Source organism: Colletotrichum destructivum, chromosome 1 (assembly GCF_034447905.1).
Source record: "Colletotrichum destructivum chromosome 1, complete sequence".
NCBI classification, from domain to species: domain Eukaryota; kingdom Fungi; phylum Ascomycota; class Sordariomycetes; order Glomerellales; family Glomerellaceae; genus Colletotrichum; species Colletotrichum destructivum.
In genome coordinates, this window is record NC_085896.1 from 5,938,785 (window position 1) to 5,951,244 (window position 12,460).

The 12,460-nt window shown below is 52.7% G+C and overlaps 5 protein-coding genes across 5 annotated transcripts; 4 read left to right on the forward strand and 1 right to left on the reverse strand.

The window, feature by feature from the left end:
- Nucleotide 1: 1 nt before the first annotated feature.
- CDEST_01811 (Putative gfo/Idh/MocA-like oxidoreductase, NAD(P)-binding domain superfamily) lies at nucleotides 2–1,322 on the reverse strand. Its single transcript, XM_062917970.1, has one exon. It carries the CDS (start codon nucleotides 1,107–1,109, stop codon nucleotides 12–14), a length of 1,098 nt encoding a protein of 365 aa, XP_062774021.1. The 5' UTR covers nucleotides 1,110–1,322; the 3' UTR covers nucleotides 2–11.
- A 976-nt stretch (nucleotides 1,323–2,298) lies between these two features.
- On the forward strand, nucleotides 2,299–3,867 carry CDEST_01812 (Putative peptidase M35, deuterolysin, metallopeptidase, catalytic domain superfamily). Its single transcript, XM_062917971.1, has 3 exons — nucleotides 2,299–2,559; nucleotides 2,613–3,434; nucleotides 3,504–3,867. The coding sequence occupies exons 1-3, from the start codon at nucleotides 2,307–2,309 to the stop codon at nucleotides 3,521–3,523; spliced, it is 1,095 nt and encodes a 364-aa protein (XP_062774022.1). The 5' UTR covers nucleotides 2,299–2,306; the 3' UTR covers nucleotides 3,524–3,867.
- Nucleotides 3,868–3,940: 73 nt separating this feature from the next.
- Nucleotides 3,941–5,432, forward strand: CDEST_01813 (Putative oxoglutarate/iron-dependent dioxygenase, non-hem dioxygenase domain-containing protein). The gene has a single exon (XM_062917972.1). It carries the CDS (start codon nucleotides 4,115–4,117, stop codon nucleotides 5,243–5,245), a length of 1,131 nt encoding a protein of 376 aa, XP_062774023.1. The 5' UTR covers nucleotides 3,941–4,114; the 3' UTR covers nucleotides 5,246–5,432.
- A 2,013-nt stretch (nucleotides 5,433–7,445) lies between these two features.
- On the forward strand, nucleotides 7,446–9,202 carry CDEST_01814 (Putative glucose receptor Git3). Its single transcript, XM_062917973.1, has 2 exons — nucleotides 7,446–8,205; nucleotides 8,285–9,202. Exons 1-2 carry the CDS (start codon nucleotides 7,472–7,474, stop codon nucleotides 9,045–9,047), a joined length of 1,497 nt encoding a protein of 498 aa, XP_062774024.1. The 5' UTR covers nucleotides 7,446–7,471; the 3' UTR covers nucleotides 9,048–9,202.
- Nucleotides 9,203–9,557: 355 nt separating this feature from the next.
- On the forward strand, nucleotides 9,558–12,248 carry CDEST_01815 (Putative zn(2)Cys(6) fungal-type DNA-binding domain-containing protein). Its single transcript, XM_062917974.1, has 5 exons — nucleotides 9,558–9,918; nucleotides 9,985–10,537; nucleotides 10,602–10,978; nucleotides 11,049–11,357; nucleotides 11,445–12,248. The coding sequence occupies exons 1-5, from the start codon at nucleotides 9,707–9,709 to the stop codon at nucleotides 11,905–11,907; spliced, it is 1,914 nt and encodes a 637-aa protein (XP_062774025.1). The 5' UTR covers nucleotides 9,558–9,706; the 3' UTR covers nucleotides 11,908–12,248.
- The last annotated feature ends 212 nt before the right edge of the window (nucleotides 12,249–12,460 follow it).

Consider the following 12,460-nt stretch of genomic DNA (forward strand, 5'->3'; position numbering starts at 1 on the left):
AAAACGATCATCTACTCATTATCTTGAGGAAACCTTGCCCCACCTTGCCTTCTGATCTCATCCAAAATCTCCAAGACACGCACTGTCTCGGCCCAAGGCATAATCTCGTTCTCTGTACGTCCCGCGGCAATGTCCAAAGCCACCGCGTCCGCTTCCCAGTAAAAGCCCTTTCCGGGTCTCTCAAAATCAAACGTCTTGGACTTCAACCCGGGGGTCGAAGATTCAGCCCATCCCTCGCCTGAAGCTGTAGATGAGTGGACGGTGAAAGAGCCAGGAACCGAAGTAGCGATACCCTCAACGACAACGTACCCGTCACTTCCTTCAATTCTGCAGAATCCCGGGGGCGTTTTGACCTGGGTCGAGGCCGTCAGGATACCCTGCTTTCCACTAGGATAGAGGAGAAGAGCGGAAGTGGCGATGTCGATGTCGTCTGATAGCGTTTGCGTGGCGGCAATCTTTGGCTTTTCGGCCTTCTCGCCCACACCGGGGTCCAGCCCCAAGATCGTAAAGGTCAAGCTGTACACGCCGATATCGAGAAGACTTCCGGCACCGAGAGCGGGGTTCTTCAAACGGGATTCGGGACCCAGGGAGGCGATATTCATATTCATAGCGAAGTCGCAGAAGACGCGGTGGATGTCGCCGATCAATTTCTCCGAGTGAAGGACATGCAGCAGCGACCGCGTGAGGGGGAAGAAGCGCGTCCACATAGCCTCCATGACGAAGACGCCCTTCTTTTTCGCAGCATCGAAAACTTCCCGGGCCTCCTTTGCGGTGATCGTAAAGGCTTTCTCACAGAGTACGTGCTTCCCTGCGTTGATGGCGTCAAGACAGTTTTGCTTGTGGAAGGCATGAGGTGTGCCGATATAGATGACGTCGACGTTAGGGTCGTTGTAGACTTCCGCGTAGCTTCCATAGATGGTCGGGCTCTTTCCGGGGAGATGCTTCTCTACGAAGGCCTTGCCCTTCTCCAGCGAGGAGGAACCGATCGACTGAACAATGTGGTTTGCTTTGGCGTCGGAGCGTTCGAATACCAGGTCCTCAACGAACCATGAGGAGATAAGCCCCGTGGCAATGATGCCCCAACGAAGTGTCGGAATATTGGAAGTCATTTTGAGAAGGGGTTATGGGAATCGAAGCTGGAGAAAATAGTTGTCTCGTAAGGTCAGACTTCGTGAAAGGGTCCAAGGGCCATGGGGCCTATTTATGGGAAGCGGAGGCTTATAAATCACTCATCAACAACCGGGGAACAACGGGCCGATATTATTGTTTGAAAAGTAGGCATTGAAAGGCTTTGAATATGACAAAACAACCTTGAAGACACGTCGTTCCGTTAGAATAACCAAAAAGAGGAAGCTCAGAGGTTGACCCCACCGGTTCTCATGATGGTGATGGGTCAGCTGGGTCGGCGGGGGAAACACAACTCCGACACTCCCCGAAGCCCTCAAGCGTCATTTTCAGAGAACGTCCGGGGCATCCCCGCATCGCGCGGGGATAACTGTTAGGGCCGCTGACAGAGAGAGAGCCCAAGCTGGAAGCCGTTGCCGCTTTTGTGAAGTTATTAGAGAAAAGCAGGTCGACTGCACTTGCAGGCACAACCCGAGCAAGAAACGCCGTGACAACCCTCTAACTATTACAGTAGAACAAATCAAGAACCTGGCTTGTAATCACAACAGCATTGTGACTTTCGACAACAACAAGTTTATTAATCCGTAGATTAGATGGAAGGAATTGTCTTTAAATGTTCAGTTTGTCGTACATAGCAACGTACATCTTCGTGTTCTCCAAGTGACTTAAGGGCACCTTTCGATATGAGGGATTGATACGTAGACTCTGCTTCAGTCATGCGAGGACAGCTGTTGTAGTACTCACAGGCAAAATGTATATATAAAGATACTCAACTAAAAAAGCCGGCTTATACCTCCTCCCATAGATTTGGCTGCCACATTTGACTTCCGCCATAATTCAACTTGGCAATTTGCTGTATTGAATCGGTGACGAAGAACCCACCCCCCACCCCCCTGCAGCCAATGTTACAATGGATACTGCTTTGAAGCTCCTTCCATTTTCGGATTTTACATCCTGGCTGAATACGAGCCAGGATGACGATAATTGGCCTATTCGAACTTGGCCTGCTTTGGCAATGTACACCAATACGGACTCTGAGCCAGATACGGAGGATCGGCGGGAGCTAGGAGATTGCCTATATTTTGGCTACTCTAGGAATTGATGTTTTAAAGGAAGACATAACATCTGTCTTCACTCTGTCAACAGATCCCACTGGCCTTCGTCCATTTTCATTTTTTGGAATGCTCTGGAGCAGTCTCATCAACTTGGCGGCGTTGGCTGTCGCTGAAGCTCATCTCAATTTCCATGGTAGTCACCTGGAAGTGAGAGATGCGACGCTTCAAGTGACTTTGGAGCCGGTGCTATCAGGCAGAGTCGCCGAAGTCTCCGCAACGATCAAGAACTCTGGTAGCAGCGACCTGAACTTGCTGAAAGTTGGCACCATTTTGGACGAAAAGCTTCCCGTCCAGCGCGTGCTCATTGTGGATCATCTTGGTAGGCTGTTCCGTGACGAAAGAGTGGGCGAATCGCAGTTGATTTTGGGCTAGGGAATCATGTGCCTTTCAGAGGTATTGAGCCGAGCATTCGATACGACGCCCTCAAGCCGAGTCACTTTCAACTGCTACCAGCCGGAGACTCATTGAATATCACGATTGACCCAGCGAAAGTTCATCTTTTCGAAAAGTCGGGGACGTACTCCGTCACTGCCCAGGGACTGATTCCGGCTGCTTTGGCGCCGCTCACCGACTTCTCCCACCCGGCGATCGCGTTCAAGTCGAACACCGTCAGCATCGAAGTCGACGCAGATGCCGCCGCCAGCCGACTGGTCACAGCAGCACTTGTGGAGAGAACCAATCTGCAACCCGGGTGCAACGAGACGACGCTGGACGCCAGCACCAAAGGCCTGTCCAACTGCCAGGCCTTGGCTCTTGCAGCAGCCGCAGACGCTGCAGACCCGGCCTCGAAGCGGTTTGTTGAATATTTCAGAACAAACTCTTCGGAAGCCCGCGACGTTGTCGTCACAAGGTTCAGGAGCGTTGCCGAGGAGTGCGGGACCACAGATACGGGAGTATCTCGGTACTTCTGCTACGACTACTATGGCATTTGTGAGGTTGAAGGCCCTCTTAATGCTTACACCCTTTGGCAATTCGATACCGTGGTCATGTGTCCGCTCTTCTATGGCTTGCCCCCGCTTCCTGTGGGCTGTCACCGACAGTGTCAAGCTACCACTACGATCCACGAGATGACCCACTGCGAAGGTGTCTATGCGCCTCACACCAACGACTATGCCTACGCTTATAACGCGAGTGTCGCTCTTCCCCTAGAGCGAGCCCTTTTAAACGCAGACAATTACTCGCTGTATGCCAATGGTACGTTCCGTCGAATGCCCTAGAAGCTTGACATCCCACGAATGAAAATCTGACGTCCACTATAATCAGCTGTTTACATGAAATGTTGAAGGAGGCCAGTGCTATGATATGCTTCGGGTTTGCTGGGAAAGTTGCGAAACCGAAGGCTCCAACCTCCATCAAGACTATCCGATAGCTTGTCGCAAGGCGCTGAGTGAGTGAGGGTCTATAAACAGGAGTGATTGTCTGCATCCTCTTGATTTTAGTTGGGAAGGGCCGACTGGATATGGGGCTGAGAAACATGACTTTCGAGCTTCTCGAGTCATTTAGCGCCACCATTCCTTCTGGCTGGTAGTAACTCACGCAGTTTATCCGCACTTGCGATCAAGTCACGAATCATGTTCCGGCTTCTTCGGCTCCTCGGAGCGCCAACTCCCTGTCTGTGACGTTGAATGCGTTGGTTATCCAATCGAGACCCAAAGGGCGGCCAACTCCGATGATAAGCCGACGGCGCCAGGGACTAATTAGCCAGTGATGTCGAGCTCTGTGCTATCCGCCATTGACCCCAGACTTGGCTTATCGCTCCGGATCACCCCTCCCCCACATCCCACGCGCGGTGATATAACCTTCGACGGACCCTTCTTTTGCTGAACGTTGGTTGGCCATATCGTATATTTAGCTAAAGCTTGAATTCGCTAATCATGAGCACCGCTGCTGTTGTGTCTGAGCCGGGGACAACTCTCCTTCGCATCGCATCAGGGAACGGGACGGTTACGCGCCGCATCCTAACAACTCCGCTCCGTGATGCTCTGCCCGCTGAGATCCCCATCATCGACATCTCACTCGCCTTCAGCCCCGAGCTTGCGGATCGAAAGATAGTTGCACATCAGATCCGAGAAGCTGCAACAACCTCTGGCTTTTTCTACCTGGCCAACCATGGAATTGACCCGTCCATCACCACCTCCGCACATACAGCATGTCTGGACTATTTCCGTCAGGGCGAGGAGGCCAAAATGCAATCCTGGGTGGGCAAGAGTCGTTACTTCAATGGGTACAAGCCGCCTGGATCCCAGCGCATCAACAAGTCAGAGAGTGTCGACAACCGCGAGTCGTTCAGCTGGACCTATGACCCCCGCTACGACACCGACATCACGGATATAGGAGCTATCCCAGAAGGGGTGAGGAGGTTCCTCAGGATGGAGGACTTCCACTGGGACGGGACCTCCAACATGCCTCATTTCAAAGAGGCCATCATTCGGTACTGGCAATCCTGTCTGAAGCTCGCGCGTGTGTTGGTCCGCGCGTTTGCTTTGTCTCTCGAGCTGCCAGAGGACTTTTTCGATGCCAAGTTTGCGTATCCCGACGCCGCTTTGGCGCTGAACTATTACCCCCCATTGCCCAAGCCTGCGGGCGATGCCGAGTCAGACACGAACACCCAGGTCTCGATAGGGTCGCACACGGACTTTCAGCTCTTCACCATTCTGTGGCAGGACACCGTCGGGGGGCTGCAGGTATTGAACCGCCAGGGACAATGGATCCGGGCGGCGCCGATCCCAGGGACATTCGTTGTCAACATCGCCGACTACCTACAGCGCATCACGAACGACCTCTACGTCAGCACCGTCCATCGCGCACAAAATCTGAGCGGCGAAGAGCGCATCAGCATGCCTTTCTTCTTCGGCTTTGGCCTCCATGAGAGTTGCGGCGTCCTCGAAACTTGTGTCGAGGATGGGGAGAGGCCCAAGTACGATGAAATCGGTTGCGAGGAATGGGTGCAGAGGAGAGCGAGGGCTATGCATAAAGTCGAATCGGATGACGAGAGCGAGAGATAGCCTGGCGTTTTCTGTCTTCGTCGATTTGGCCGTGCGCATCGCCACGGATAGTCTCTTATATTCAAAACTCTTCATTTCGGGCTGGTGGAAGTCGATTCCCAGCATGTCGCTTATGGCAAAGTTTCCCAAGAGTAACGCGGCTTCAAAAGGAAATAGTGTTGATTACCACAATGGATGAACGTAAACCAGCATGCCTCTCGCAGTTCTCGTCATGGTGTGCGTGGCTTACTAGACTTACTGGGAACTAAAACATGCATTCAAGCATTACCCAGGCAGAATGGAGTCGTCGGGAAAGGACCTTTCTGAGTCCTCTGACTCTTGTCTTCCAAGGAACACTCGCCAGCTTCTCGCAACCACGTTAGTAAGAGCCTCGGTTCGGGGTTCGTGGAAGGAGAGGGGGTGAAAAGCTCAAACCATGAGTGTTTTCTGGCGTGAGTCTGGAGCCACCTGGACTGGATGGGCATTTCCAACATCTCACTGACTGAGGTTCCGACCACTTTCCCTCTCCGGAATGACAAGTCAAGTGCCACATTTCACTGTTTTCAAGGGTTCATTTTCAAATGACGGCTGCTACTGTTGGGCAATACCTTACATGCGAACTTTTTAGCCCAACAAACAACCTATGATGAGGTGAACGGATGACCAATCAAGACCTTCGAGCTGATGGGGAAATCTTTGCGCACTCAACCTTCCAATCTTGAGCCGTATTCAAAGATCGCACTCTGCGCTTGTGGTAGAATGCACAAGTGTGAAAGCCGGCATGTGTGGCGTAAAAGTGGATTGGAGTCGTTCTCCAGCTCAAAAGGTGTTTGCACACTCCCACAAGACGCGAGGCTGTTTCCTAACTTGAACGAATTGGTCTATGAGCCCATTGGACAGGGGGTCGACTTCTGAAAGTTCCGTCCAATCAACCCATAGCTTGTGAGGTCTCCTCTTTAGCGTGAAGCATAAGCGCCTAACGCATGGTCCATGGTGAATGAGGTAGTTGGAGCCGAAACCAAAAGAACTCCTCAAGGTAGAGTGCAAAGTGTATTTGTCCGCCAATATTTTGGATTAGAAGGCTCTCAGCATGGCCTGGGTCAAGAACCTTGCGAAGGCTTGAGGGGTGGGGGAAGGGGGAGGGGGGGCGTATGGTCATCGATGAATATCACCTCGTAGCATGGATTTCAGGATTCCCACGGCGCTTTTCTCAACTTGCCCGTGGGTCAAGTTTTAGAATACGAGTTTTAAGGGTTATACGACAGTGATCATTGACTCGGTTAGTAGGGGGCATTAGTTAGGATGCTCATTACACATCGTCTCATTTTGGTATAGAGTCGGGTCCGTTCGCAAGGGCTCCGGCACCGAGTTGTTTGTCAAGCTGAGACATCGATTCAGCACGCCAACCTGGCCTAGCTGATTAATATTTCACTGCGACTGCGTTTGAGCCATGTTCAACTAAGAGGATGTAAAGGTCGATCGCTAGCCGCAGGGAGCCGACCGAGGTTAGACCTTCCGCGAGTAAGGAGCCGTCAGACGACATGTGGAAAGCTTCACCTACTACTGACCTATCGCGTTGGATTGACGAAGCGAAGTATGGTAAATGCCCTCCCGTATTTGAAATCCGCAAAACCGTCATTCAGAACTGAGAATGTTGGTCAGCTCAAAATTCTTACAAGCCCTCGCTGGTCTCACTGCATATCAATGCGTCCGAAAGCCGTAATGGCTAACTAATACTCTTCCCACAGTGATTAATGATCAATTGAAACAAATGTCCCCCCTTCCCTCCTCCCCCCAGAGCTGATTCTTTCTGAATCTTCGTGCTAATCATTCCCACGTGCGGATGTGAAACGTTTGCTGACAGGAACAACGTGGAATGCTCACCCCAAGGAAACAGGATAAAGCTGCGCAAATTAAGCTTCGCAGGGACGGGACTGGCGATGGGATGGATAGCAAGTGTGTGCGTGCTCATTGGCGTACGGTCGAGAGAGTTTGGGCTTGAAACCATCTCCATGTTTGTCAACGGACGCAGAAGCCAGACCCGGAACGCCGGGAGGGAAATGTAATGCAGGGCATGAGTCGGGCTGCGATCTAACTTTGAAGACGATTCGGGGAGGAAAACGCAAATCGAAAACCTGGAGGTATATCATTCCCAGCACCGGGTAGCCGATATAATTTCTGCCCATCTCTTGACCGGCCGTATTTGTCTGCTTTGGTGCCACCCCTTCTTACTGGAAGAAGTTCACCATGTCAGCCGCGTCTCAGCGCGGGAGTCTGGCACCATTGCCAGAATACCACCGCCGCGGACTCATAATCCTGACGGCCTTTTCGTTCCTCTCTACCCTGGCCACCACTCTCCTGTGGTTGTTCATCACATACAAGTTCCTCTCATATCGCAGACGAAAATGGGTCGACAAGAGGCGACGAGCCAGGCGGCGGCAGAACGTCACCGTCGCCGATCTGCCCGACCTCACGCTGGGGCTGGATGCTCCCTGCCCAGGCAGTACAGGGTTTTCCCGCATAGAAGAACTCGACCGCTTAGCCACCGTGCAAGAGCCTGCGAATGACGCCGGCGCCCAGCGACCCGACGAGGACGACGAAGACGACGAGACGGAGGAACGCAGCCCGTTCCCGATTCTCGTATACAACCTTCTCCTGGCAGACATGATGGAGGCCGTCGCCTACAGCCTCAGCATTTACTGGGTGATAGAAGATGGCATATTCGCTCCTTCGTCCGTTTGCTGGGCCCAAGGATGGTTGGGATCGACGAGCAACCTGGCCGCCAGTCTCTTTCTCACGGCCATATCTGTGAACACATTCCTGACGGTTGGCTTGGGGTTCAAACCGCCCCCATGGACTGTTTACATGACGATTGCTTCTCTCTGGATATTTGACTTTGGCATTAATGGTGCCGGGGTGATATCGGCCACGCTGCATCCGGCCTCCGTTGGAGAGTCTTTTTTCATGAGAGCCAATGTCTGGTAAGCATACCGCCGCTCTAGGCCATCATTGGAGGTTGCTTGAAAAAAGAAACGCCAAACTGACGGCATGCCATCTCAGGTGTTGGATCTCCACGGCTTATGATTCTTGGCGACTATGGGCTCACTATTTCTGGGTCATGGTCTCCATCGCCGTGACAATCAGCCTTTATTCCTTTGTTTTTTTTACTCTATGGCGCCAGAAGCGAAACTGTCGTCATCTCCCAGCCAAACGATCAACGCCCAGCGAGGAGTCCGGCTTTCACACCAGCCGAGAAGCGGAACCTCGACAACTGACCGGATACCACCCGGCTTTCCTCATTTACCCCTTCATCTACATAGGATGCAGCGTGCCTCTTGTGGTCGGCCGCGTCACGGCTCTTCTGGGGATCGACCTCGGCATCTTCTACTTCGCCTTTGCTGGATCCGTCTTAGCCGCCAACGGGCTCTTTAACTCGATTCTGTGGACATCGACAATCCTCTTCAGCGCCCCGCAAGACGTACGCGATACGGGACTGGACAGATTCGCCTTCGTGAGGACGCCGATACGAGATTATGGCCATACAGTGATCATCAGCGGGCCGTCGAGCAGGAGAGTGCGTGAGTCAGAAGCATCCATCCACAGTCGCAAAAAGGATTGGTGGTGGTGGAGATATGGAGGACAGAGAACCTGGGGAAGATCCTATACCAATGCGCATAACATGCCAGTGGTACGTGCGATTGAATTGCATAGCCGAGCGTCGTCGTCGGGGCCAGTAGATGGACCTCATATACAGATGGACACTGTGACGGCGGTCACCACAGAACGGGTGAAAGCAGTTGCCTGGTCCCAGGACGGGCCTTGATAGTTCGATGATTTAATTTTTGCGGGTAAGCGATAGGAACACAGAGTAACTTCGTCATGGAGCGGATGTACAACAAAATACAGGATGATACTAGCCTCAAAACGAGGCTTCTACCAGGGAAGGTACAATAGGACTCCACATCAATATAATCATCTGCTCTGTCTTTTTCAAATTCATTCTCGTTGCACTTAACCTCTTGTTGACACAATAGTAAGCGCCCTGGTGCTATATTGATGTCAAAAGTTGACTATATATTGAGTCGTTAATAACTTGAGTGAGTCGACGTTGCCCTCTCACTCTCATCGAAGCTTGGAATAAACCTGATCACGATTGCAACGTTTAAAGCGGCGGCAACGCTAACCCAAGAATGAATCGAGCGTCCCCATCCATCCACTTCGGGGACATGTGGGTGGTTCTTGGCTCGCTTTCGCGTTTCGCTTCTCAAAAACTGGTTCCTTCATAACTCCGCTACTCCCCGTAGTCCTCCTCATGAGCGTGTCTTCAATCATCTTTGTCAAGCCAAGTCCTCCAGAGAACGCGCCCCGTTATCGACTTTTGCTTGCGCTCAACGACAAATGATACCGTCGCTTTACCTTCCTACAACCCCACAGCTGATCCCATAACCCGAGAAGCAGCTGCGGGACCTCGCTATCCGAACCATGTCTGGGGCACAGGCCGGAAATGAGGCCCCGGAAACAAGCAACAAGCGCCGCCGGACCTCCGGGATGTACCAAAGGAGGCGGGCTGTCGCGGCGTGTGGGCCATGCCGAGTACGGAAGACGAAATGCGACAATGTCCGGCCCGCCTGCGGCTTTTGCCAACGGAACGGTGGCCACTGCACTTACCCTGATACTTCGAATGACTTCTCAACGTAAGTATCTCTGCTCATGATTCCGCACATCTCTGAGGTCATCCTCTGATCTTGGCTGGTCTTCAGCTTCGACCCTGCAAGCTTGGCAATACTAGATCGTATCAACCATGTTGTCTCGCTTCTGGAAACTGGACCACAGCCGCCGATGGACAATGTCGGCTCCGTTGTTCCCTTGCCGCAATCGACGTTGTCGCCGACTTCTATCAGCGGGCCACAAACCAGTACGAGCGTCGCCCTCGAGGACGATCCGACTCATGCACCAGACAACCTGCCCGAGGATGATGCTATGATACGTTTCAACATACCGGATTCGGCGGCTGCCAGTGCTAACTGTGAAGCGGTTCTTAAATGGCCAATCTTCAGGGGCTTGGTCCCCGACGTTGAGTCGTTCATTCTCGAGGCGGATGACGACGACCGGGAGTCTTTTGATCGACCCAAGCCCGTCAACGCTTGCAGCCTTGGACGCGGGGTTCAGGAGGACGATTTCACGGTCCTTTCGAAGAAGTTCTTGGCGTACGTGCATGTGAAGAATCCAATACTTGATGTTGCGGACTTCAAAGCCCAAGTGAGAGACGCAGTCGAAAGTGGCCCACGCTGGGATGGTCCCTCATGTCTTGTGGTGCGTCTCAAGCTCGTGTAGGTTCCTTTATCTCAAATGCTTGTCGTGCTGACAGAACATATAGCTTATCGCCTGCGCCCTAGCCTGCCTTGCGAGCCCTTTTCAATCCGAGCTCAACTTCAACGGTACGCCGGAATCAGTCCGGTCTTCTGCTTCAAATTCCACCGATCCGGACACAGCTCAGGCTTATTACCTCGCAGCGAAGAAGCGACTGGGGTTGATCGAGCCTTCTTTGCTCCAGGTGCAATGTCTGTTCTTCTTTGCGGTATTCGAGATGTACACCCTCCATCCGCTACAAGCATGGTTTTACTTCAACCAAGCCTGTGTGCAGTTCAAGAGTCTTCTTTGGCGGCGTAGCCAGAGGCGAAACCCACACAACATCTCGCAGAAAACTCGTCGTCTCGAGCAGAGGCTCTACTGGTCATGCATGAAGTCTGAGTGGTGAGTGCAGACATGCAAAACGATGCGCTTCACACGCACAGTTGTCCAAACCCTAATCTTGCGTCCGCAGTGAGCTTAGATGCGAAATCCCATTGCCGTTGAGCGGCATCACCAGCCTAGGATACCCGGACCTCTTCCCGTCGCCTCCGTCCGAAGTTGCTTCTCCTGCCGCCCAGCCAAGCGCGTTGGATATTTTGGAGGACGACATACATCCCGAGGAAGAGAAGAGCTGGTTCTACTACTTGGCTGAAATATCGTCGCGGAGGATGATAAACCGTGCGATATCCGTATTCGGCTACAACGGGCAGCAGGCATGGGTTCAAGACGTGGCAAGAGTAGTAGAGAAATGCGAGGAGTTTGACGGGCATATCAACGTATGGTAAGAACAGACTCCTAATTGTGGGTGCCGCTGGGCCCGGAGAGAGAAAGGGTCGAACGAAGCGTGTGCTCACGCCTTCTTCCCCAGGTGCCTGCATATCCCCTCCCAGATCAACTGGCAGAACCGAGATTTGTCCAACAACGAGCTCGTCCACTTCATCCAAAACCGAGCCACCAGCTGCCGCGAATGGATCCACCGGCCTTTCGTCTATTACGTGGTCCACCAGCCGCCGGACGACCCTTGGATGCCCCGCGTCATGCCGTTGGCGGAGAAGTGCCTCGAGCTCTCGGTCGAGCTGCTGCTGGACGTTAACCTGCATCATCGGCATCACGGAACGTGGTTCATGGCCAGAGCGGCAATGACCCGTGCGCTTCTGGTCTTGGCTGCGGTCAAGAGCGGTCGGTTCACCCAGCTGCCCGAGCGATGGAAACAAGCGGTCGAAACGGCCACATTGGCGTTGCAGCGGTGGTATGGCGAAGCTCCGGACCTGCTTAAGGCTGCGTCTGTGCTCGAGGGGGTCATCGGTCAAGTTATCGGGACCGGAGGATGACTGAGTCCGTGGGGAAAGCTGGATGGACCCTTACCGTCAGGTCCGTCGGCCATTGCCGCAAGATATCCATCGACCCCGTTGCTCTTACGCCTCGGAGTGGCGTGAGAGCTGGGCGCCTTCTGCAGCCCGTAACAGCGAGCGAAAGGCGAGGTAAGATAAAAGCAAGACCCGGACCCTTGCTTGCGTCTTGATGCCCCTGAGAAACGGCTAAGCGCTTGGACATCACACTAAGGGAATATGGGGAATGCCTGGCCCATCACTATTGTTTGACACTTTACTTGAGTGCAACACAAGGGAGAGAACTCTTCAACCTAGAATGCTTCGATGGACCCTTTTTTAAAAAACGCAAAAGACCTTTTTAAGAACAAAAGAACAAAGAGAGGCATTTTTCGTGTTTCCTGTAAAGATGCATGCGAGTTGATCTTTGACTCCCGGGTTTGTCACCACAACGCCCATGGGCGCATTCTTTAGCAGCCAATCTGATTTGATCAGAAAAATAGCTTAGTTTGGAGTCGCCTTGTGCAAGTTTCAAGCTGAGCCATTTAAAAAAAAA

What these genes read in the sequence shown, in the direction of transcription:
- CDEST_01811 (XM_062917970.1), bottom strand. Translation starts at nt 1,109, where the DNA reads ATGACTTCCAATATTCCGACACTTCGTTGGGGCATCATTGCCACGGGG.
- CDEST_01812 (XM_062917971.1), top strand. Translation starts at nt 2,307, where the DNA reads ATGCTCTGGAGCAGTCTCATCAACTTGGCGGCGTTGGCTGTCGCTGAA. An exon ending in GCTCATTGTGGATCATCTTG is followed by an intron (nt 2,560 to 2,612) that starts GTAGGCTGTTCC and finishes ATTTTGGGCTAG; the next exon opens with GGAATCATGTGCCTTTCAGA. An exon ending in TTACTCGCTGTATGCCAATG is followed by an intron (nt 3,435 to 3,503) that starts GTACGTTCCGTC and finishes CACTATAATCAG; the next exon opens with CTGTTTACATGAAATGTTGA.
- CDEST_01813 (XM_062917972.1), top strand. Translation starts at nt 4,115, where the DNA reads ATGAGCACCGCTGCTGTTGTGTCTGAGCCGGGGACAACTCTCCTTCGC.
- CDEST_01814 (XM_062917973.1), top strand. Translation starts at nt 7,472, where the DNA reads ATGTCAGCCGCGTCTCAGCGCGGGAGTCTGGCACCATTGCCAGAATAC. An exon ending in TTCATGAGAGCCAATGTCTG is followed by an intron (nt 8,206 to 8,284) that starts GTAAGCATACCG and finishes ATGCCATCTCAG; the next exon opens with GTGTTGGATCTCCACGGCTT.
- CDEST_01815 (XM_062917974.1), top strand. Translation starts at nt 9,707, where the DNA reads ATGTCTGGGGCACAGGCCGGAAATGAGGCCCCGGAAACAAGCAACAAG. An exon ending in ACTTCGAATGACTTCTCAAC is followed by an intron (nt 9,919 to 9,984) that starts GTAAGTATCTCT and finishes GCTGGTCTTCAG; the next exon opens with CTTCGACCCTGCAAGCTTGG. An exon ending in ATGGTCCCTCATGTCTTGTG is followed by an intron (nt 10,538 to 10,601) that starts GTGCGTCTCAAG and finishes CAGAACATATAG; the next exon opens with CTTATCGCCTGCGCCCTAGC.